We start from the raw sequence: 25621 nt of genomic DNA on the forward strand, positions 1-25621 counted from the left end.
AAGGAAGGCTAAACGCACATCCAGTTACATCTCATCTAGCATACCCATTTGACAGCAGTTCTTAAGTAAGATGAACGATCTTCAGGCTTCATAGGACACAGGACTGAAATAAGTCTTATATGCAAAACAGTTTGGATTAGGTTTAATCTATTGTGTTTCACTTGGGTGATTCCAGGCATGGAAACCACTGACATGATATCTAGACCAAGGAAGTCAGCAGCCTAAGCTTTCACACCCCAAAAGTATCCATAATTCCTGAAACCACCGTACAAATTCATAAGATAAATCCTGAAGTGAATGACTAGGAAATAATCACCAAAAAGAACGCTTAAAGAATCAGTAAGTTTCATAGATGGACAAAAAATAAGATTAAATCTCTCATAGGAAATATACTCCATTAGAACTGATAAAAAATAATACTATATATATATATATAAAAAGAGTTATCAGTGGCAAATCAAGCTTTACTTCAACATTTGGAAATTTAGCGGCAATGTTTTTCCACTTTATAGCCAAAACAAAGTTTGCTGAGTCTTTCAGCACGCTTACAAGGGCAGACCCAGCACAGGTTCACAGGTTTCCTAGCTCCAAATGTGACTGTTAAGAAGTGAGCAACATGTATTGGTATTTGCAGCTTTTTGTTCATCACTGTACAAAACAGACCAGAAAAAAATGGAACAGGAGAGGGAAGTGCCATCCTTCTCAACGGAAGGAGACAGAAGAGCCCCATCCCTTCGTGCTGCTTACATGGACGTGGCACTAGAAAGCTCTGCAGAGGTCTGCAGCACTCTCAGCACCATACAGGGAAAGTCTCTGCCCAGAACGGTTCACACAAATGGGATGTCAGTAACTCAGCCCGTGTCAGTCTCGCTCAGTTATCTGACAGCCCTGCAGTTTCCAAATGCCGATATTTAAACAAATGAAGCCCCACCCGCAGCCCTCCGAGCCTCCTGACTTTCTGCCTTTAGCTTATCAGGATAGCAAAGCCAATTAAAATAAACAGACTTATGATGCTCACAGCCTTTCTGCATCAAGACCATTCATGGAATGCTTAAAAAAACCACAAAAGCAGTAAGGCCTGTAGCCAAAATAGCTGAAGTTACATTGCAGGAAATACTTAAGCTATTCTGCTTACAATAGGCGGTTTCCTGCCCAGCATTAGCATTCCTCTAGGTGCCTATTCTCCCGGGGGAGGCCCCCCAAGGACTGCATCACAATTTGGCTTCAGAGCATGAAGCCAAGCTCTTTTTTTTTTTTCCCCTCTCCCAGAAAGCTCGTGCTTTCATCAGTGGCAAGAAATAAAGAGGGACAGTATTAACTGCAGGTAAATCAGTGCTGTTTCTCCCCCCACAATTTCTCTTCTGCAGCTGGAGGTTGGATTCCTTTACATGGGCCTGTGTTTCAGCTTTTGCATCTGAACCACTGGCTGTATGGACTTTAAATGGAAAAAATTATAATATATTTATAAAGCCTGCATCATTTTTCCCCTATACTCCGTAATTACTCCTGTTCATGCTTTTGAATTATACAGAGTTTAACAAGGATCACACCCCAGTTAAAATGTAAGGCAGTTTGAGTGTTACATTCATTGGTCAAAAAAAAAGCAAACAGCCAATCATTCATCCATCCATCATTTTGCTGTCACCAGTTTGCTATGACCACACAACCACCAGCAAAGTCTTTCTTCCCTCACTTTCACAGGATGGAAGAGAAGGACGGGCTCCCCTGGAATCGGACCAAGACAGAAGTCACAGGCACATAAAACTGCATCCAGGATTTATTGCAAATTCTGCAGTCCCATGGCAGCCCAAATTATAAATTCAGGCTATAGGTTTTGGGAAGCCCCTGAGGAAGAAGAGGTACACCTACAGCTTACAGGAACACAGATATGGAACACAACATCTCAATGGACATCAGTCTGATCTCAGACTGCTAATACTTCAGGGCAAGGTCTTTCTTTACCTAGATACTGTGCTAAGTGTCTCATACGTTTGTTGCACTGCATGAAGTATTCGCAAGATTGAAACAACAAATCCACGTATTTCTAAGAATCCCTGTCACGGTAGATTTTCTTTTTTATTATTCCCTAAATCTCACAAAATAAGCACTCACTACCCCTGACCATTTTTCCCCTCTTTGGGAAATAAATCACAGCATCTTTTCCTTCACCTAATGAAGTCTGCGGGAACAGGCTCAAGCTCAGACTTTGCATACTTACTATTTGCCATTAGCTATTAACTCCTACTCAGAGTGCACCTATGCTAGTTTCATAGTCACCTGCATAAATATGTTTTGTCAAGCCACAAAATTGCAGAAAAAAATGAATGAATGACCATTACAAATCTATTTGGGCTACATCATTATCATTTCAGACTACAACCAAATCCCATTTTCCCTTTGCAAATTCAATTCCCATCAATAGCCCCATACATCAGTGGCTGCTCATGTTTGTGGCCTCATTTTTTACGTTAAAAAAATTGAAAGATTACTGCCAGTGTATAATAGGCAAACTGCATTTTCAATTCCCAACACATGTGCTTCAGGGAAAAAAGAAACACAAGGTAAGGGGAAGAAATGCAAATGAATGCACTGCTATCAGCTATATATTACCCTAGTGACATTACCATACTTCATATCTCTGGCTGGGTACTTTAGAGAAAAAACACCACATTGTCATTCAAGTAAGTTCTTTTGTCATTTTAGCGAATGTTAGTTTACTTCTCAGGTTTCTATTTTATTTGCCCATGGGGCAACAAAACTAACCAGAGATGTTTCCTTCCACATATATAGTTTTTATCTACTTTGGCAAAATTTTTCCAAAGAACAAAATGGGTATCACAAGCAAGATTTCAGCTGAAGCGCTGCTTTCCAAACGACAAGGAAAAATAAATTAAAGGAATCCCACACATGTTGAAAAGGTTACACAACTCTTTGGTATGCCAAACCTCCTTTTCTGCCCATTCAGCAGAGCATCACAGAGCAATGAAACTTGCCGGAATCAAAACTCTTGTCTTCTCAGAAGAAAATTCCAGTACATCTTTATTACAACCCATGTACGAGCTAGCCAGCAGCCTGTGTAACTGGCGTTAAATCTCAGCATCTGTGCTGCATGGATAACTCGGCTGCTAGCTGGTGTAACACTCATTCTGGTAAACACTCACTTCATTGGTGATGTGCTGCAATGCAATAGACCAGCTCTACAGGGAATTAGAGCAGACAGGTAATTCCTGCCAATCACTTCGAGGGGCCGTTCTCACACCAACAGACAGATTCAGACAACTCCAATTAGCGCTAATTGTACTTCTTTCCAAGTCCCTCTGCAGCCAGAGATGACAGACTTCATACACGGCTCTTAACATAAGTGGCAACACTAATTTTGTTCACTTCAAAATCCTTCCTGGACACAAAGCTCTAAGCTTGGTAAATAACTCTTCCATGTTTTCAAGTGGCAGCAGGATTCTCCATTTTTAAGAATTCTCTCAAAATGTTTTACTTTACCTCAGGTGCCATACCTATCCAGACAGGAGACACTTGTTTTGTTTCCTGCTGCATTTCCCTACATACAAGGTGATGTAAAGTCTTAAGAGACCTCAGCAAAGTTTTATCAAGAAAAAACAGCAAAGCGTGTAGCGAGAAGTTACGTGCCATCCCACAGCTCCCCACTTCCAAAGTCCACTGTGGTGCTTCATGCAGGGCCAAAGGCCTGGTCCTCCAGCATCCAAACCAGCTGTGCCCGGAAGACCCTTGGGGCAGAGCAAAACAGCAGGGCTTCTGCACAGGCCTGGAGCCGTTTCTCTCCAACGTCAACACCTTCCACCCTGGCAGGCTTTTGCTGCCTCAGGGTTTTGTTGACAGAAGCTGAGCCCCCCGGCTCCCCCTTCCCTCCACAGGCAGGGGCCTGCTGAGCTGCCCGTGGCATCCTGAGGGGCCACGTCGGCTAAACGCAGACCCAGAGCACAACAGATCAACAAAATCCTGCAGAGTTAAATTCGGATCAATACACTATTGTCATATTCATCAATGGAGAACTCAAAGGCAACTGTCATTGGGTACAAACAACGACTCATTTTCCTCCAGTGAAGTATTTCCACCATCTGTGAAACCCGCAGTGAAAGACAAATATGGTTAAAAAAAGATGTTTTGAGAGCAGTTTTTACACTGCAATTTCACACCAATCCTGCAAACAGCAAAGTCTGTCTACCAAAGATGCTCAAAAGTCCATCCATACAGTCTCAAGTAACTGACACAACTCAGACTCAAACTGCTTGCTCCCAATATTTCACGTCTTAAACATTTTATGCTTAAATACATGCATCCACAAAACAAATCTGTGTCCACAGACCTCAAGTTTATAAACAAGAAACAAAGAAAAATGTTAAGTTTTAACAATTAATTAAAGCAGTTTAGCTCAATTTCCATCTGCAATTATAATCATTTCCCATTTAAAATATCTACCACATTTTATTCTTAATTAAAAATGACATCCTTGCAATGAAGTGCAATATGAATTAAAAATTCAAATGTTATCTATGCAAATTTGTTAGTCCTTTGATTTTCTCCCCCTTTTATGCAAAGTCATGTGTAGGTTTATTTTTATTAAGCTTGTATAACTTCACTCAACGTCTTCTGCTCTGAACTCTATACATAATATTTCAATCCAAGGACAAAGAAATACCTTGTAAATGGTGCAATTTCTTTTCAAACCTCATAGCATTCATTTAAGAATCAATACCTATGTGAAGAGGTATATTTCAAAAATAATTTTGAAGAAGTCTGTGCAATTTTAAGACTTAAAACCATTGGAAGTGTAAAGTGTTTTTAACAACCATTTCTTCAGGCCCTGACAATGGAGAAGTTAATGCAGCACGATAATAACACAACTTCAAGTCCGCTCTGATGACACCTAGATTTCTGGTGACCTGTCTCTCCAGTGTGACACTGTACCCTCAGCCCCACATGGGAATCTCTTACCAATGTATTTACCTCTCTCTGCAATGTTTGGAGCTTTCATCCCAGATTTAAAGATCTCTTCCTGCTTCATCAGCCAAGAGCAGTCTCTTCTCAGATTCTCTAGGTGAACAAACTCAGCTCATAGCATTAATGCCTTAAAAATATGCATCATTGCTTGCCCCACTTTTTCAGGGGATTTCAAAGGAATTTAGCAACATCATAGCGCTAAATTGTAATTTTTCCCTAGTCCACCTCCAGCAGTACAGTTTCAGCTCCAGCTTTGTACTGAGAAAACTCAAGAGTTTAAAACCCCATCTAATAAGCAAGCATTATTAGAGTAATATATTCATAATTGCATAGACATCTTACCAAAGATGACTGCTGCCTTGCCCAGATCTACTTATCTATCCCAGTCCAGCAGGAAGCAGGCTTTCAGTAAAGGACCAGCTGAAGCAGTGTACACGCACATGCCATGAACCGTCTTGTGGAAGCCCCAGCCAGCCCCTGACAAGGAGATGCCTGTGACTGCTGTGTTCTGGTCTCCCTGCCAAAAGAGGGCATCCTGCAGCTGGGAAAAGTTAAGGCAACACACAGTACAATTTCTTCTGCTCTGTGATAGCATGATGAGGTTATGTTATGGCAATTAGATGTGTATGCTTCTAAGGAAATAAACAAAGGTGGCCAGCTGTTTCACAGATAAGATCCATACAGAAATCATCATTATGGACCGGAAAGAGAATTTCTCAAGGTCCAGAGTGCAGTGCAATGGCTTTAAACCAAATATATACTTATAAGGCAATTAGATGTGTCAATATGAGGCACAAGAAAAATACACTATATCAGAACAAGATCTGCAGTTTACCAAATTACAAGGACATATCTTGAAGTCAAATTACACAAACACAATTACATAAATTACACTTTAACCTTCAAAGGAAGAGGTCTTCATTGTATTCCAAAAACGTCATAGTGTTTTATTAATAAATCCTGGCAAGACAAAATTTCAATTCATGCATTTATTTCACTGGCTAGTTTAAAACCTCCTTATTCAATAATCTTTTTCTGTCATAATCTCCTTACCTAATTTAAACAGAGTGCATACTCTTGCTAGGAGTGTAATTTTCATTTAAGTTGCTATATCTTGTGCACAAAGAAATATGTCAGTTCAGCTCACCAGTAATGCACTCTTTTATGCTATACAGGAGCAAAAAGTAGACTGCTTATACATCCTGATATGACGGTTGCTTTTTTACCTTTTCTTACAGAATAGGCCAGATGGCAGCAAGCCTCACACAGTATTTGTGTAAAAGCTTCCTGTGAATTCTCTCAGGTATGCTAACTCCTTTCTTTCCCATCCTGCAAAGATTCCTTGAGATTAAGGCAACCAAAAAGGACTAGGATGTCTGAAGACTGTTCCCCGGCATTGTCATCTTCTTATCCTTCTCATTCTTTTAGAAGTAAGCACATATAAAGTCTCTCTCCCCTCCAATTATGTCATTTGTCTTCTGCTAACTCTTATGCACATAAAAAAAGCAAAGAAAAAATCCTTCTATCCAGCATTGTAATTGGAGGAGCTTTAAATAGATAATTTAACCTTGGGAGAATGTTCATTTTCACAAAGCATCTCTCTCCAGTCTACGAAACTGACAAACCCTTTCACCTGAGCCTGCCTTTCTCTAATTGTGACAGCACTAAGATAATTCATTTCAAATAGTTGATCAACCCAGGGGGAGTATGAATGCCCAAATATTTAACAATTATGCCTTTTTAAATTAAAACTCAAGCTTGCAAAGATGGTTGTTGCGTGATCAACAGCATATCAACGCCATCAGAGACGATGTTTTACACACCAAAAAGAATTGCTTTTTCAGAAACTATTTGGTAATTAGTGGATGTATCTTTTTTTTTTTAATCTGACTCTGCTACTGCACACTAGTTTATCAGCTCCTAGCCTCTCATAGAAAAGAGCTATCTAATTAGAGCAAAATGGAAAGACTAATGCTCTTTGTCCTCTTTGACGGCTACAAAAATTCTTCCAGCTCAGTATCAACACTGACTTCATGATTATGAAGTTCAAGGGCAAGGCAGATTTATCCTGAAGCTAGCCCTACAGAAGGTCAAAGGGTAAAGAGAGCTGTAATGCCCTCTAGGTCAGAAAGACATGAAAATTAAGATAACCCTGAGGAAAGACTTTTTTTCTGAAGTGCAGAATGGGCTTGTAGACAGGTGCATCCAAAAAGAATTCAAGCCACTGAAGGAAAAACTAGTGTATCTGGGGAATATATACAGACTCTTCCCCATTGTCAAGGTTCTCAGAATCAGCACTGCCACTGAGACCAGCAGTAGCTGCCCACACAGATACCATGGAGGCCTCAGGAGCATCCTGGACCCCCCTCAGACAGATCAATCTTCTCCAGTGCAATGTACACTTTGCCTTGTCTTCATTCCTAAGGAAAGCAAAATAAGTACTGCTGGTACCTGCACATACAGCTTGCAAGCCAAGAAGGCTGTCCGACAGCCAAATCTCACTGATGGCATGCCAATGCACCAGTATCTAGAGTTCCCTACCAAAAACACGTTCCTCTCTCCAAAGATACAAAGAGCTCCACAGTACCCTGATGGCCCTCTCACCCTTTGTCTCCTCACAGATTACTTAAAGCAGGAGGAAGCCTTACTGTTTCACACCCAAATTAAGCTGAGCCCAACTAACCACTGCACAGGAGTTTACCTTCCCCTTTGCCACAACAGGGAGAGGAGCCTCCTGGCTTCAGCAAGCTGCTTCAGTCTTGACCACCTATGCCAGGGCATGCAACCCCTCACCCTTGTGTAGCAACTCGCCAAGGCACCATCAGTACTTCTGCTAGCACCAGTCAGAGTCTGGGAGGGAGAAAGTACAGCCTCCTCCTCAGGGCTTCTAATCCAGATGTGCATCTTCAGTTATCAAAGCTCCCACATTAACCAAACCCAAACCCGCAAGCCACACTCACACTGCTGGAAGAACTCAATGAGGAATCTCACAACATGCTTCTGACCAGAGCAGTGTCTCTGAATGTAAGGAAACAACAGGCTGCCTTCCTTAGAGTCTCCTTTCACTGCAGTGTTAAGTATCACACAATACAGAAACATAAGGAGCCAGGACAGACCATGTATGAGTACATTGTGATCAAAGTGGTCCAAACTGTTCAAGTCTAATTAGATTTAAATGCTTCTCAATCAAGAATAACTTTGGTCTAAGGAAAACAAAGGAGTTCAGTTCGCCAGTCACAGGTGCAATGTGTTCACCCCGGCCTTTATTGTGAGGCAGACAGGGTATCAGGTTCAGCCTTTCTGTAGCTGTCAGATCTAACTCCAATAACAAAAGCTAGAGCAATTCAACCTGGTTCAACATCCTGGAAGTGATGAAAATGCAGACTGTCAGCTGAGAAGTGCTGGTTACACACAAGCCAACTTAAGAGGGTATTTTTAGTGTGTTTGTCCAGCTTCGTCATTTCAGAAATAGCTGTGGCCCAGTCCATCGCTGCCCTTCTCGGGGATACTGGAACATCAGGAGACATCAGGGTCTGTAGGGGCAACATACCCCATAGCTCTTAGAGTCCTACATTTCTTCGGAGTAAGGTTCAAACCAGGACATCAGAAAGAAGCACATCTGAAATCCTATACCACAGTCCCCCAGAAAAATCAGTTGTTTTGTTGTCTATTTTTTTCCTTCTACTTGAAGATTATCATCAGATTCCCTCAATTATTTTTATTTCATACCTTTGGCACATCGCCTCTGATCTGTTACATCATACCGTGCCATTACCTTCTAATCGTCACTTGCAGATTCCTCACATGATGCATGGTGAAAATTCTGGGCTTCACAAACACTCCTGGCACAGAATGGAAAACAGTTGAAATGGGGAAGAAGTGGCAAAGGAAATTATAGCTGAAGTTTATGTTAAAACACATGCTGAAATTAAATTGATTTTTAGAACACCAGTATGTATTTTATAGACTCTGTTGCCACAGTTTCTATTGCTTTTTCAGTCTTATTCTTAAAACACTAAAGAAAATATATAGTTGGTAAAACAGAGCATAGACAGGAAGAGAGCAATCTGACTGCAAACCCAACCGCACAAATAGCTTGCTTCTTCACTGGTTTTACTCATTGAAAAAAAAAAAATGTGTCTATAGGCATTAGTGTTTGAAAACAAGTAATCTCCACACACTTTCCCTCAATGACACACACTGCCCAAACTGATGAAACAATGTGTAAACAATCAAACGTGAACGCCACTGTAGCTTTTCAGGGAAGAAACTGCAATGAAGTACCATTGCCCTTTATCAACATATCCTGTACTCGATAGCTTTTCCTTGTCAACATTGCAATAAATCACTCACTAATCAGATTTCATCTGATGTTGCACCATCATACTCAAGGTAGAAGTCCCCAAAGAATTTAACAGGGAAGGTTCTTTCCAGACCAAAACCAACAGTCCTCCATAGGCTACATTATATAGTAGCATGTAACCGCTTTTCTCCATACTAGTTAAACTCTGGTGCAAAATTAACAGGCACTCGCAGCTTTAATACACCTACACACAACGCTGGCTTCAAAGTTTACAATAAAAGCATTAGCTAAATACACTTCAGCCAAAGGAATCACAAGGCCACTTGACGTCAGTATCACTACCAAAGAATTTTACTACCCTATAAAGTAGCCTTATGTGTTCTTCAGACAGAACTGTTCTTCCCCCCCCCCCCCCAAAAAAAAAACCTCTCATCTTGCAATTTTGTCTATAAGTATGGATTCAGACATTCATTATGAATCCCCTGCTCAAAGTCAGTTCTACTCTATTACTAGAGCATCTGCTGAACATTCCTTCTGATACACCCACTAACTGCTTTGCAAATGGAAGAAACCTATTCAGGTATAGAATTCCTAAGCTTAATTATTATTATGCCAGGTTTTTAAAAGCAGTAGTATTCATACATAAATATTAGAATTAGACATTAGGAGGAAATTCTTCACTGAGGGTGGTGAGGCACTGGCACAGGCTTCCCAGAGGGCCTGTGGATGCCCCATCCCTGGAGGTGGTCAAGGCCAGACTGGACAGGGCTTTGGGCAAACACATCTAGCGGGAGGTGTCCCTGCCCATGGCTGGGGAGTGGGACTTGGCAGTCTTTAAGGTCCCTCCCAACCCAAGCCGTTCTATGATTCTACAGAGCAGTACACAGTAACTTGAATACAAAAAAAAAAGCAGAAATGCTCAGAAGTGCTCCACAGACCAGAGCAAGCAGGAGACTGCTCTTAGAGCAAGAAGAGATGCAAAATACCTGAAATCCCAGTGTTCAGAAGAATGCTCGGGCATTCAGGCACTGGTGATCCCAGCTTGAAGCACAAGCAAGCCCTGGATAGAAAACACTGCATAACCATAAGGGGTCCAGTTACTCTCGAGAGGGATAGGGCAGAGAAAGGAGCCCGAAGATGGGACCATGCATGCAGATGAGAGGCAAACACCTACAGCAAGGACAAGACAGCACCTCAGCTCTTGGTGGATTTTGCTTTTGCAGCAAGCAAGATGGCTGTGCAAGCCCCACGGCAAAGACTACCAGAATAACCACAAAGGCCATAACCATCAGAACAATTTATCCATGAAAGATAGTCAAGATGAATGAGCAAAGGGGCGGCAAAGCAGTTTTCTAAAGGTATTGCCAGTTCTAAATAACAGCCACTTCTTCAGCCTAAGCTCTTTCTGAAGAGAGACTGCAAATATTAGAAACACTCAAAAAGCATACTGTCCATGCAGTCCAGCTGAAAGACCTTTCAAGCTTTTCTTTTGACATACACAGAACTACAGCATTAACGCCTTCCCAACCAGCTTGCCATCCTGGAAAGCAGGACAACAGAGTCATGTAATAAAGCGCAAACAGGTAAGCAGGCCTCTTGTATAGCACATGTGAAAGGACAGCAAGGGCTTAAGCAGGAAAAGAAATTGAGCTCTCCCCACTTTACTTGCAAGCACGAGAGCTAGCAGAAGGGTCCAATTTTTGTTGATGCTGCTTACATCAATCACAGCAGAAGTCACTGAAAGGAACCAAGGGAAGCACCGAACAATTCATCAGCTTTTCCTTGCAGACAGGACAGTGCTACTGGCTTTGATCCTTCATTTTTCTCAGTATTGCATGGCCAGGCAGTCAATGAAAACAGAAGCTGTGTTCACAAAAACAATGCATTTTATTTTCAGCTCATCAGGACAGACTACACTGAGTAAGGCCCATGAGCTTTGACATTATTTCCAAGGAATGTAATCAAATGTAGCAAACTCCAGGATAGTCACTATTTCACAAATAAAAGCAAAAAGGCAAATCAAAATGTAATCCCTGTCTTTCACACTCAGCATATATAAAAGCATCCAGCTTTACAAAGAAAGCGAGCACTCCTTTATTACAGAGGGTGCTCATAACCTCATCAGTTCAGCAGAAAGCACAACTGTCAGATAAATTAAAAACCAAAGATCAGAACAGAATTATTTAGCAAGTGAACTTGTTACTAATAGAGTGCAAATGAGACAAGCTAGAGTTGTCATCCATTGACAGCATGCATCTTATAAGCCTCACCTGTGTCTGGCTCTGCAGACACAGCCTACACCTAGAAAGCCAGATGATGGCTCCCAAGTACAGAAGCAAATAGGGAAATGCAATCTCAAACTACAGAAATGAAGAGTAATTGATCAAGATAGCTATCAAAACTGTAAAGCATGAAGGTGTAATCAGGACTGCTGGGAAACCAGAAGGCTCCTCAGACCCAGTGAAAAAAAAAAGTTAATTTACTTCCTAAGTTGGTTTTCACCTTGAAAGCTAATTGTTGAAAGAGAAAAGGTCACACTACTTAATAGCATGAAATAGAGAAAGCAGTACATGCAGATAGTGCTTGACATGAGGTATTAATTACCTTTTTGACAGAGAATCTGTTTGTGCTGTTGTGCATTATTCCTTGTAATAAGCTTTTGCTTGGGATTCACTTATTATAGGCATCACTAGCGTGGGGCAAGTCACTTTTACCTTGCTTTCCTCAATCAGTGAGTACCAGGTCTGCTCACACTTTAAACACAGCTGGCTTCTTGGCACATAAACACAAATTCCTGTGTGGTTTTAAGTGATTAGTTAAAAAGAACTCATTTGCTGTTGTGATATCATATTTAAACAGTTCATGCACTAACCTGAAGTTGTCTTCAAGGATGAAGGAAGCTTGCTCTTCATCAGTATCATCTAGTTATTAATTATGTTTTGTTCCTATAAAGCATTGCTTTAGCAGCAACTTCAAGGAATAGACATTTGCTTTGATTACCAGGGTAACCAGATCTGCCTCTGCCTTTTGTTTGCCCTCTTCCTTGATTCATTAACGTATCTCAATCAAAGGATGGGGAAGCAAAGGAAAAGGTGAGAGAAAACTGAACACAACAGATTAAAATAACTGGTAGCTCATAATACTTGGGAGCTTCAAAGAAGGGTAGTTAAACAAGAAATGAGATTTAGACCATCCGAAAGGTTCTGGTATTCAGAATTAAGAATTTCAGGAATTCTTCAACTTTTCTGAAGTTATGAGAAGCAGTAGCAGTATTACAGCAGCCAAACATCCATCTTAAGGAAAAAAAAAAACAACATGAATTTCTGGAGGGATTAAAGTTTCACCTTGCACAATTTAAAATACAAGATGCAGAGAAATAAAAATGCTCCATAGACACAGGCCCAATAATGCTGGATGCCAAACTTCACACAGAAGAGGTAGAGCAAACACCTTACCAAAAGCTCCCACGTAAAAAGCCATGTTCTTCTCCACAGCAGCTGGTCTACCCTTTTTGGAAATGCTGTTTCTGAAGATGAACTAATTCCAGCTAGGTTATCACCAGTGACAGCAAGCCTTGCCAGTGAAAAGTGAACCTTCATAAAGTGACACAGAGGACAACCATTACTCAGTAACATGTCTGTTTCTGTCCATTTCGGGCAACCTCTACTGCAAATTAAAGAGGATGATTTTGTGCAGGCTGTGATCAACTCACCAGAGCAGCAACACATCCTATTTTGGACACTCCATCACAGCATTACCTGCAGATATTTACTCTATGTTCTGGTTCACCATTGCCTTATCTGGGAAGCACCAACATTGCTTCAGTCTGAATTCCATGTTGAATTTGACCCAGGTTAATTGTTATTGCTGGCAATCTGCTGGCTGTGTGCAAAAGTGCCAGCTGACAACACGACAGCAGCTTCTTACATGAATTAGTGAAATGCAGACATATCTACGCCAAGGGCTGAATGCACAGAGACCTAGACTCCGACCTTTCCACTGCAAGTCCTCCCTGCCCAAATGCGCCAGGGGAAGCCTGCGCTGCCCTGCCAGTGCGGGGCTCCTGCATCAACAGCCACCCATTCACAGCTCCCCAAGCATATGCTTCCTCTAAAACTGTTTTTCAACTACTTCTAACTGCCAAGTATTCTTTACTGCATTTACTTCCCAATGATGATTTAAAATAAATGTTTATTTTTAAATCATATTTGACATTTTATTAGGTACACTAGAAAACAAACCCATTCCTACATATGCAAAAAGTAGGAATTAATGAGGTCTGGCAATTATCTTGATGGAACGAACCAAGTGACTTAGTTGAACATACAGACTTTTGCTAGGGGAAAAAAAGCCTGCTCTAGTAGTTAAAAAACTAATGAAATTGCTTCTTATTGATTTTAATTTAGGTTGAAACACTAGCTGTCTCTCCGACAAAGCCAGAAATGGAAACAACTATAAATGAGTACAAGATGCGATAAGATAGACAGATTCTTAAGTAATCTAGTTTAGAGATGACCTCCAGTTTAGACAGTACTTAAAATATGATATATGTATGGATCAATACATAAGTTTGCATATGTCTCAGCACCAAATGCTGGACAGCTGTGTCTTTTTTTTTAATTTAAAATGTTGTCCAATTAAGCTGTATTTTTTTTCCCTCTTACTGAACGTCTAGATTCTAATTTACAAATAAAATCAAGAAAAGCAATTAAATGTTAAGTACTATCAGCATGTTTCCCCAAGTGATGCACATGTGCAACAGAATAGAAGTAGTCCAATCTTGATACAGAAGGCCAGGTTACAAATTCAAATGCATTTGTATTACCATTACTTGCAGGCTTCACGCTTTAGCGAGTAACAACACCGGGCAGCACCACGCTCCCCCTCTGTGCACAGCAGAGCCTCTGGCCACGAGCCTCTCCCAGGCTGCAGCAGCTGCAGGTACACGATGCTCCTGCAGTCCTCCAGGGCAAGCAGGGACACCAAGCAGCAGCAACCAAGTACTTCGGGTGCACAGGAAGGATGCTGGAAGGGCCTTCTGGTGATGACCACCCAGTCCATCACTTTTAGCGTTAGTTAAAACCTTCCTGGCAGGCTGCCTAGCAGCTCCTCCCAGCTCTTCAGGCAGCACCCACTGCCAGGACCCGCCTGGCTCATCCTGCACTCTGTCCTCCTGAAGCAGACGAGACATATCAGCTACGATCAAGCACAATTAAGTTTATGATCCTTTCAGCATGCCAGAACTTGATCCAATATTAGCTTACAGCAATGGATCAGATCTTCTGCGTGCTTTTTGCTGAAGGCTCTCACATTTGGAGTATCAGACTTCCTCTCTACTTTAGTCATAAGGAAGCATCTCTCCACCTTCACAGGCAGAGCCTCATCCCAGACAGGGTCACATAAGCAGGGGGAAAATGGATCATTTGTCCTCATTTGTTGCATGGTACAAGCTCACCCAAAACAATCACAGGTGAGAGCTAAAAAGCCTCCAAGGGAGGCTATCCTAATGGAACCAGTCACAGCAGCAGAGCAGATCTTCTAAATTCCTACAGTTTGCTCAGTATCTACTCCCTCCTACCTGAATCCAGCAGGAGAAAATGAGGACACTACAAGAAATGCTGTTTCTACCAAAAATAGCAGCATGAGTAACAGTAAGGGGGCTAGAGAATGGATGGGGTAACAAAGAAAAAAAAAACATTTAACACTCCTAAAAAAGAATCTATTGCCTCCTTTGGTTTACATCCAAATTGCAATCCAGTCTCGGAGTTTCAGGTGAGGCTCAACTGTTAGCCAAGTCACGGACAAGCACCAGGGCTCGGTACCAACCAGAAGGCCGTGGTCTTGTTCTGGAGCTGTGAAGATTCCACAGCTCACAACACTGTAATACAGAAGTCAAACCTGAGTTAACCATTTCAAGTAATTCCCCAATAGCATGCACTGTGCACCTGGACCACCACGGATGCACTGGACGCACTAACTGCTACTCCCTTACAAACTGCACAGTGCTGCAATCACTGGGCAGGGGTGGCAGAAAAAAAAACAGAGCAAGAGACACATGGAAAGACACTACAATTGCAGAGGCCTGCCTTTATATTGGTAAAGTTGCCATCCCAGCTTTAATCAAGTCACTTAAAAAAAATCTACTCAAACAATTTATTAAAATAAAGTTAAAAACAGTAAGAATTAATGATACAGGCCACATCCACTGAAGAGCAGAGTATCGTGTTCAGCACCAACTCCAATAACAATCTCGAAGTCTTGCTAGGCAAATAATCAACATGAGCTTTTTTGCTGTGGCAGAAAAATAGGTCACTGAAAATCCTCAGACAAACAGAAAGGGCAATAGCATTGTCCATATACAATATGAATAAAGCCAGCATTTAGTTCTGGTGTGCACCTTTCTTAAAAATAAGTTGCATACAAATTGGAGAAAAGGCAAAAAAAGATTGCTACAAAAATTATTCAAGGGCTGGATAAAACCTGATAGCAAGAGGCTTGTGCAGCTCAGGTCACTGAGTTAATCAGAAGGACACCATGATATGGATTAATTGCAAATTGCAAGTACTGTCATGGGAAGAAAATATCAGAGGGCTCTTTAAACTAGTAGATAAAAGTGAAAGATACAGGACAGCTGTTACTACAGCTGTACATTTGCAGTATGAGCTTTGTAGCTAGTAACTACAGAATTATTGCAGAAAAGTAATCATAGAATATTTGCAGTAACTTTTTTGGTAGTTTATTTTGGTAGCTGCTTTCTTCAGAGAAGAGTCGGGCCTTGCTTCAAAATATGCAACCAAATAATTGGTTGTTTAAAAAACAACTCAACTGTTGACAGAAAACCTAACAACTTCCTTTGCAACAGCCACAGCTTTGGTCAAAAAACTAAGCACAGCCCACCAGAACGATTCCAGAGATGGATACACATGACAAGCATCCCTCCAGAGAGCCAGCATTTTAACAGTAGACATCCCTGCTCCACAGCGAGCAGACTCACACTGTAAAAGAAAAACTGTCCAAGAACCACAGAGAGGGTACCAAAACAGTGCACCTATGACACAATGGAAATACTGGAAAGATGCACCGTCATTTTTCAGAAGGATCACATGATGGGAGTTATGGTACAAATCTTTACCTGGTGGAGACTGCCACGGTAACAGTAGCATCAATGGTGCTATGACTATTTGCAAAAGCTGAGGACCTGTCATTATGCTAAGATAAAACACTGTAAGCTTGCACATTTTGCGCCCCAGGTTTACAAAGATAACAATGAATTAATTCACAGTAAACAAAAGAGGAGCATTTTACAATGAATAAACAAATTTGTAAGAAACAATTTAAAAAGTCACAGTTTCTGAAACTGCTGTCACCAAGCCTGTATTTTTAACACTTACTTAAACAGCTAAAACTGCACAAAGGTGTTGCTTTGGAACACAAACAGTTATGCAGAAGCCATATAATCTGATGCAAAACCCTTGGGCAAAGAAGAAAAGAAAAATAAACAACTAATTTTAGAACCTGAATACTCCATTAGCTATTCTCACCAATTAAAAGATGATGCAACTGCTGTCAACAGGCAAATTTTAGTTGTATTTTAAACACGGATTTAAATACAAAATACACAAGCTCCGGCAGGGTAAGAATAATAAGCAAACTAGTTACTAGTAGCACAGAGGCCAACAAGAAGAAACATTCCACCATTTCTGCTAACTCCACCTGCTAAATGGATGCAACTTTTAAGGGACAGTTATGCCACATGAGTCCTCGTTCCTACTTTGACTGGATCCATAATCTCCAGGAGCCAAAGCACCTTAGGAATCTAAATCCCAATGAAAGTCAACAAAAAAATTAATCCCTAAACTCACTTGAGACAGCAATGTGGATCTGTACTTAATTATTTGAAAGCTACTGTGCGTCTTTGTTGTCTCAACTTGACGTTTCCCATGGGAGCTAGGGGCGATATTAAAGGTATCCAATCCGCAGAGCATGGAGATGCATGAGGTTGATTGGAGGGAACAGTTGCATACTGAGGTCCATAAAACTGAGGCTTATATAGACATCCAGCCATTAAAATAAATAAATAAATAAATAGCTAAACTTGGTCTAAAATGAGATGTGTATCCCTAACTTCGCTACACCTTAGGTTACCAAATCAGTTACTTGAAAATACAGGATGAAAACAAAAGATTTAATAGGAGCATTTCCAAGGATACCAAACTGTGCCACAAAGTAGGGTAGTGGTCCTCAGTGCGGGGGTTTCTTCACAGGCATCCTTGTTTAAGAAATTGAATGAGGCCCAGAGAAAGTAGTTTGCTTACCATTTAGGATCAGCAAGTGTCAGGGCAGAAGCAGCATTTCCACTTCCTTCAGTAGAAAAACGGCTCATCGTGTACGTAGGGCACAATTGCTTTTGCCTTCATATCTTGCTTGCTTACTGCTCACCACTTCGTACAGTGAAGGCCTCTGCCACTTTGCAGCAACCAACACTGCTTTTCAACACGTCTCACATAAACCACGCACTGAGCTCCAGGTCTAAGACTTGAGACTGCTAAAAACAATAATCCAAATTGTAGGTGCTTTTGTAGTAGTAAAGACAGGGCAAGGCACTGCTTAGACTAAAGCAGGCATTATAGCATTTCCAACGTCTCCTACCAGCCTTCCGCAAGGACAAAGGACGGAAAAAGTGAAGTGTGGGAAAACTGAACAACTGCCCACTTTGCCTGCAAAGAGTTATCAGATAGCTTTCTTTTACTGTCAGCAGAATAAAGCGACTCCCAGCAGAAGAACTTTAACAGCACTCTGTCAGGGAGACAGGCACATTTTATTTCCAAAAAGAGAGAACACCTGCCACAAGACCAAATAACACCTCGCATTTTGCTCCTAAATACCAATGCAGCTCTTCAGGGCTCAAGGTCTCATTCATTACGTATCTGCAAGCAAAGGCAAGGATTTTTCAAGTCAGCTTTCCTACACTAAGCATCCAAATCACAAAACACCTAGATTTTCTTTAGAAAGGCCTCCATGCTATGAATGCAAAGTCCCTCAAAGCAGACACTGGCACAGGATAAACACATTCAGGCATCACTGCAGCATTTATGCATAGAGAAACTGCAACACCCACGTCAATTGAGATTTTACGTGTCAGTTCTGCTGGCAGGTGCACGATGCGGTCAAGTTTTAAGTTCTAGAAAATGGTTCATCATTATTCAAATGACTTGATAATTAAGAACGCTAGTACTTCAACTCCCAAGCAAACTTCGAGATGCATAATAAAACCACATTAAAAAAACAAGGCCATGTACTAACTGATTTTACCTTAACCATAGTTCTCTCAAAGATAGTTTAAATTGCCAAAAGGTGAGCCCATTCAGTGTAATAGAAACATATCTTACAGTGATTGCATGAACATCTTTATTTCATTTTTTACTGCCCTGTGTCCTCCCCCAATCAGGTATAGATTTTATTCACTACCACTACTTCCCTCAGCTTCCCAGTAATACTGTGAAGAACCAAATAAAAGGAAAAAAAAATAGTAATGCCCACAGAGTATATTTGTTCCCTGTTTTGCTTGCATTCTGCACCCTCGTTCATCTGTTCATTTTCTGGGTTGGAAGGGCCTCTGCTTAGGCTACAAGTACGTGACAGCTCAAGGCACAAACCGGGAACCCACTGCATCCTGGCAGCTGTACCTAGAGGACTGTTCATTGAAAGGCAAGCATTTCAAGGCATGACCACTGTAGCCCTGTTGCATCTATGAGTACCCCTGTCCTCCCTGCAGCAGTGTTACATTGCTTTGCAGTGCTCTATCGTGTGATAGCAGCATTAGAAGCAGCCAGTCTGACTTACCACAGGTCACATAATGCGGATGTCTCGCCGGCAACATGGACAACAGGATCAGCAGCATTACCGCAAGATACCGAGTAATAGAAAAGTTAGTTATATCCAAGGATAGCTTTTCTGGTTTGGGTTTGGTTTTTCCCCTCTAAATGTAAATGTAAAAATTAGCTGTTTTCATCAGAAGTTATTCTCCAGTTAGGCATCTCCAGTTGGCCCCACCCCAGGCTCCCCTGCTCAGTATGGCAGCATATGTTCATTTACATCTTCCTTCTCTGCTTTGCTTCCAAACCCTGCATGTCTCTGCAAAGCTGATACAGGCTGATTCTTCCCAGGAGTTACTCTGGCAATCGATGAAGAGACATTCCCACCAGCCTGGTACAAGAAGTTGCAGGTCTACAATTTTCACTTGGAAGAAACATTGACAGGAGTTTAAACACCTCATGAAGAAGGGAAAAAAAATGGTCAAGATATTTAGATACCTAAAGAAGCAAGCAGTCCCCAGAAGGGATATATAAAAGCATAAATTAACCTCTTCGGAGCACATCTGCATCCGGAGATGGCTGAATGTCTTTCAAGCACTCTTTTCTCTACTGGTGAGATTCCGCTTCCTAAAATACTTTAAAACTGTTGGCTAGAACCAAACTAAGCAGCATAGCATGCAAGCGCAAATAGTTACAGCTTGGTCAACACACAGGAGCAACCACGATCTTTAAAAACGGAAGGACAGGAACTCAGGCAAACAGAAACGAGCCTAATTTTTTCATAATTTCTCAGATTAAAGTTACATTTTAGCTAAAGCACAGTGTTATTACTACACCCTTAGGCTTTAGAGCACATCATTCCACATGTTCATTTGGCTGCTAAAAAGCAGCAATCAAATGATCAGCATTTTTTCTGAGGATAGTTGAGATTAATAGTTTGAAGCCATTTCTTTAATTCAACCATGACACTCAAATGCTGAAACTAGAGCCAACTTTTTAACAACACTGTTTCAGAAAACTCTAAGTTAGTCCTTGAGCATTGATCAAAAGCTGGATAGGGTCTCCACTGTTATCTGTATTTCTTATAATTGGATATAAACCCCAACTATTAAACTTGAGCATCTTGATAACAGAACAGCTTTAAGTGCACATACGTAACTACAGACAAACAACTTCCCCTGGCAAGAAAAAAGAAACTGCGAGGGAAGCCATCATGCTACTGAAATCAATAGGTGTTTTTTCAGTGATTTTTATGGTACCAAGATCTCTCCATGCTTCCAGCTGGAAGTTTACAGGGCTAATAATGAGCTTGACACTGTTCTCTCCTTTAAGCTGCACCACAACGGATGTTTCCCAGTGCTCACCTGTGACAGGAATCAGGCAGGGGAGCAGAGGTGGGACAGGGAACCCAACGGCTGGGCTCAGCAGGACCCATTTGTTCAGCAGAGGTTCCCAGTGCGGATGCAGGAGGGCAGGTGAGCAATACAACACCTGTGCTAGACTCGCATTAAGTTCCTCACCACTCTGAGGAAAACATCCATTTTTTTAAATAGGCTCAAAACCCTTTCATCCCCATTTCCTAATGAAAAAGGAGAGTAATTGTAGGATGAGAGATAAGCAAGAGAACACAGGTATCAGTTCCCCTCGCTCTCCCAAGCGGAGAGGCACCCCCAGGCTGAGCACAGGCTTTGCAGACATCACAAACCTCAATCTCTTCAATGCCCTAATGTGACTGAGGGAATTTCCAGCTACCCTCAGATGGTTTTCTTTTTTTGTTGTTGTCTTTTTCTATGTCCCTACCCTCCATGACACCTCCTCCCTCCCTCCATCCCTCCCTCAGGGAACCTCTTCCTCTGGCGCAGACAGCTCCTGGGGCTGCTTGAAGGCTTTTGAAAGCTGTGTCCTGGCTCTGCTAACCACGAATCAGCTCCTGTAAAACTGCTAACAGATAGCAAAGCTCTCCCCGAGTTTCCCCCCCAAGAAGCATACTAGCAAGCTCAGCTCATACAGCCTAGGAAAGCTCATTCAACATTCTTTATCTACAAGGACACCATTAGTGACTTCCTGGAATGTAAATTGTATTTTAAAAAGGCACTGAAAATAAGAGATAATTAAAATGTAAGAAGTGTCATCTTCATAAAAGCCACAGGACTAAATAAAGTCTTGGAGGGCCCTCTCCTGTACATTCCGTATTTCTCTACGTGCACAACACACCTTCCTCTGTAAGACCTCGAATAAACAAAGCTAGCCTTTTTGGTACCTTTAAAAATATCCAGAGCAGCATTTGATTAGTTTATAGGGAAAAGCTCCTTGGATATTTTTTCCTCCAAGCAGAGCACAGTTACTTGTACAATTAACTCTCAGCTCAGAACTGTGAAGACTCAAAATCCAAGACCTATTTATAGGCAGATGCCAGATCGGCAACAATTTGATTCATTAAAAGAGAGCTAATCTAGATTTAAGAAAATTACTTTCATTTATGCATCTAGCCTACAAAAAATGTGAACAATTACCACTCCCTACATGACAGAACAGGGACAGCAACAGCTGCAAAGTGCACAAAGGTGTGCTTTTTCCTTTAAAAAAAAAAAAGTATTTCTCTCTGGACAGAGCACTGAGAAACTATGTAGCAAAGATAGCACAGTAACATTAATGTTTGTGTCTTGCTGATTTTTAGTACTGTGTATTTAGATAAATGAACAAACAAATCCAGTGGAAACATCCTCTTTTACCTCGTCTTAGTTTGATTTACTAAGCAATGCAATTACCAACGACAAGCCCACGGAGAAATACACTAAACTTAACACTTCAGAAAGAACAAAACCTTACCCACGTATTTTTTTTAATACAAGAACGACTCCTTCCTCTTATTGCAACCAAAAGAATGGCAACACAAATACCTACTTAAACAGTGAGAATCTGTTACAATCCTCCTAACAAAAGAAAACTGCAAAGACTTATTTTCAGCATGGTTCATTTATTGTTGCTGAACAAAGGAAAAATAGCCTTTATGTTTCTTTACAAAGTAAGGTGACTTGCTGGAGAGAAAACAAATAGCGACCTCTTTCATTGAAAGAAAAGTGGATATGAAGTGGAGGGAGGAACGATGCTTGTTATTTAACACACAAACAGATACCTTAGTTCTCTAATCCTCCCCCCAGAAAATAGTATTAAAGGAACTGAAATACTTGCAGTAGATACTAAACAGTTAATAATAACCGGCCGGGATTCCCCGCCAACACAAATTCCAATGATCTGCCATTGGATGTTGTCAGCACCAATGTCCTGTTACAGTCCACTGAGATCCTCCCTGCAGCTTTCCTGCCTCGGGCATCTCTGATGTACCAGATCAGAGTCTGAGCGTCCCTGTTTATCACGACATCTCACTTACCGCCCCCCTGCACGCACACCACACCAGACATTACCGCTTTTCAGAAGAAGGCATAAAAGAGGAAGGAAGTCACTGAGGTTTAACATGGTAGCTCAGTACAGAGACTAAATGCATAAAAGCCCTCCTGGAAAACAGTTTGCTTCACGAGCAAACCTTTAGGCATGTTTCAGGGCTGTTTGTGGCAAAGTATTACCCAGCTGTTTTACAGCTCCTACTTCCAGCATTAAAGAGTTTACCTACACGCGTAAACGTCCACAGACCTACTGCTCTCTGCTCGCATTCATCTTTATATTCAAACCATAATGCAAATATTATCTGGTTCAAACACCACTGATCTAAATCAGCACGCCTTACAATACTGTCATATTAAACCTACATCATAGCTTGTTTTCCTGAAGCGTTCCTACAGCCTGCCTTCTAGATGTAATTACTGTACAATATATATCAGAACCAGAGAGAAAGGCTTCACTCTGAGGGCTGAAATTGAGAAGAAATCAATACAAAGAAGATAAACGTTTCTTCAAGAGCTGCAGATGTATTAACCCCTCTCTCCAGCTTATTTTCTTTTTGCTTCAAATCATTTTACCATCCCAGAAGTTGCTGGAAAGACTGGGATGTGACAGGTCTACCTACTCATCTCCGTGCTCAGGGTTAGGAAAAAAAAAAAATTAAGTGCATTAAAAAAAAGTGGAAGTTCCTATAAAGCTTCCAGAATTTACTTCTTTTGCATGCCTGCACACCTGGACACAGCCCACGAGTGGGGCAGCACTGGGACCCCCAGCAGGAGATCCAGGGCAGAGATGCCACAGTGCAGGGGGCTCGACCTGGCCAGGACCCCCAAAACTCCCCCCTGCAGGGAGGGCACCCGAAGCGGGGACCGGATAAACCAACAAACCCACCGCTTTTGGGGCAGGGGGATGTTCAAGCAGGGGGGGGCTGTTAAGCCATTTTCAGGGAGCCCCCGACTTGGGGGGGGGTCCCCAGCAGCCGGGCGTGCTTCGTGCCCGCTTGCACCGTAAGGGCGCGGAGCCGGGGGGGGGACCCGGGGGGGGTACGCACAGCACCACAGCGCCCCTGGTGGGTGGCCGGAGCCCCGCGGGCTCCCCCGGGCCGGGGGCGCTGCTGGGGCCGCGGGTCCCGGTGCGGGGCGAGCAGCCGCGGCGTTTTGGGGTAGGGATGCGGGGATGGGAGGGGTGAGACGAGTTATGGGGTGGGAAAGGGGGGCAGCAAGGTGGGCTCTGGGTGCGCCCCCCTTCATTTGGGTGCTGGGGGGCTGCACCCAGCCGGCCCCCGGGTGCGGAGCGGCCCCGGCAAGGTCACGAGTGGGCTGGGGGGGCTGAGCACGGCGCACAAGTAAGTTTGATTTAAGGGGGGGGGGGGGGGGGGCTGCAAGGAAGGGGCCAAGGCGCGGAGCCGCGCTCCTATGGGGGCGCCGGTCCCGCGGCACAACGAGAGCCCCCCACGGCAGCGGGCAGGGGGCCGGGGACCCCCCTTTGACCGCCCCACGTCGGGGGGGGGGGGGGCTGCGAGGCACCGGGGGGGGCACACACGGCGGAGCCGCACTCGCGGCAGCCGGCAGGGAAGCGGCGTGGGGGCCACGCGTGGGAAGGGGGCACTCGGAGCCCCCTTGAACCCCACGGGGGGCGCGGACACGCGTGGCGGCGGCCCCCGGATCCCTCCCGTACCCCCCCCCCCCCCCCGGCTCCCCCCGCGGCACACTCACCGGGGAAGCACACCACATCATGCAGCACGGAGCTGGTGATTTTCAAGAAAAAGATCCACCAACACGGTTGCAGTAGCCTCCGCATGTCCAAAGCCGCACATCGAAAGGGGGAGAGGGGGCTAAAACAATTCACGCGCGGAGAGAACGGAGAGGGAAGGGGAGGGGGGAAGAGGAAAAAAAAAAAAAAAAAAAAAGAAAAATTAAAATTTAAAAAAAAAAAAACAAAACTTGTTGAAAACAAGTTTCTCCCCGCGCCCCCGGAGAAAACGGGGGCCGGGGGAGGGGGGGGGGAGGGACCGCTCGGCTGGGGCGCGGAGCGGAGCGGGGCGGCGCGGGGCGGCTCAGGCGGGCGGCGGGGCGCGGGGCATGCCGCGGAGCGGGCGCTCAGAGCCGCCTCCGCGCACGGGCGGGCGGGCGGCGGTCAGCCGGGGCCCCGGCGCGCTCCATCCCGCCCCACAGGAAGTGCCGGCCGAGCCCGGATCCTGGCCCGCACTTTAAAGCGGGGCGAGGGAGAGGGAGCGCGGCGCGGCGGCGAGGAGAGAGGAGGAGAGGAGCGGGGAGAGGAGGAGAGACGAGAGAGAGAGGAGAGGCGGCGGCGCGCCGGGCGCCCCGGCGGCGCGCCCCCGCCGCCCTTAAAGCGGCCGCGGTGGTGGGGCGGGGGCGCGCTTGTGCCGCGGGGGCCCGCGTGTGTGCGCGCACACGGCCCGGGCTGGGACTGCCGGGCGGCGCCGGCTGCCTTGGGTCTCTGAGTGTGTGTGTGTGTGTGTGAGTGAATGAATATATGTATGTGTGTGTGTGTGAATGTAGGTATTCGTATGTACGTGTGTGTATATGTGTGTGCGTATGTATGTGTGTATACGTACATGTGTGTCGGTATATGTATGTGTGCATGTGTGTATATATGTATGTATATGTGTGTGTCTGTGTGTGTGTGAATATATGTGTAAATAGGTGTATGTGTATGTCTGTATGTGTATATGTGTGTGTGTGTGTGTATAGAATCATTAAGGTTAAAAAAGACCTTCAAGATCATCTGGTCCAACCACCACCCTATGTACATATGTGCATGTAAATGTGTGTGTGTGTATGTATATATATGAATGTATATGTGTATGTATGCGTGCCTATATGTGTATGTATGTTTATATGTATGTGTGTGTCTATGTGTGTATGTATGTGTCTGTGCGTGTGGAGGGCAGGGGGCACTTGGAACGGAGCTGAGGGACTCTGCCCTTTGTAATTTCAGATTTTGCACTCGTGTGCAGACGGAGGCTGCTTGGAAGTTACTTGTGTCGTTACACTGCCCTCGCTGCAGGAGGCTGGGGGTTGGTGTTGGGTGTCCTGGCCAGCACCCCCACCTTTCCCGTGACACCCCCTTGGCACCATTAATCCAAGTATTGCCAAGGATATCC

At 43.4% G+C, this 25621-nt stretch overlaps 1 protein-coding gene across 1 annotated transcript in view; it reads right to left on the bottom strand.

The window, feature by feature from the left end:
- The window catches only part of PTPRG (protein tyrosine phosphatase receptor type G), a 403467-nt gene extending 378846 nt beyond the window's left edge, over positions 1–24621 (bottom strand). Inside the window, exon 1 of the mRNA XM_035547040.2 lies at positions 24210–24621. Within this exon, the coding sequence (XP_035402933.1) occupies positions 24210–24294 (85 nt within the window). The 5' untranslated portion in view covers positions 24295–24621. The remainder of the gene's footprint in view (positions 1–24209) is intronic.
- Positions 24622–25621: the final 1000 nt, after the last annotated feature.

Source organism: Cygnus atratus, chromosome 10 (assembly GCF_013377495.2).
Source record: "Cygnus atratus isolate AKBS03 ecotype Queensland, Australia chromosome 10, CAtr_DNAZoo_HiC_assembly, whole genome shotgun sequence".
NCBI classification, from domain to species: Eukaryota; Metazoa; Chordata; class Aves; order Anseriformes; family Anatidae; genus Cygnus; species Cygnus atratus.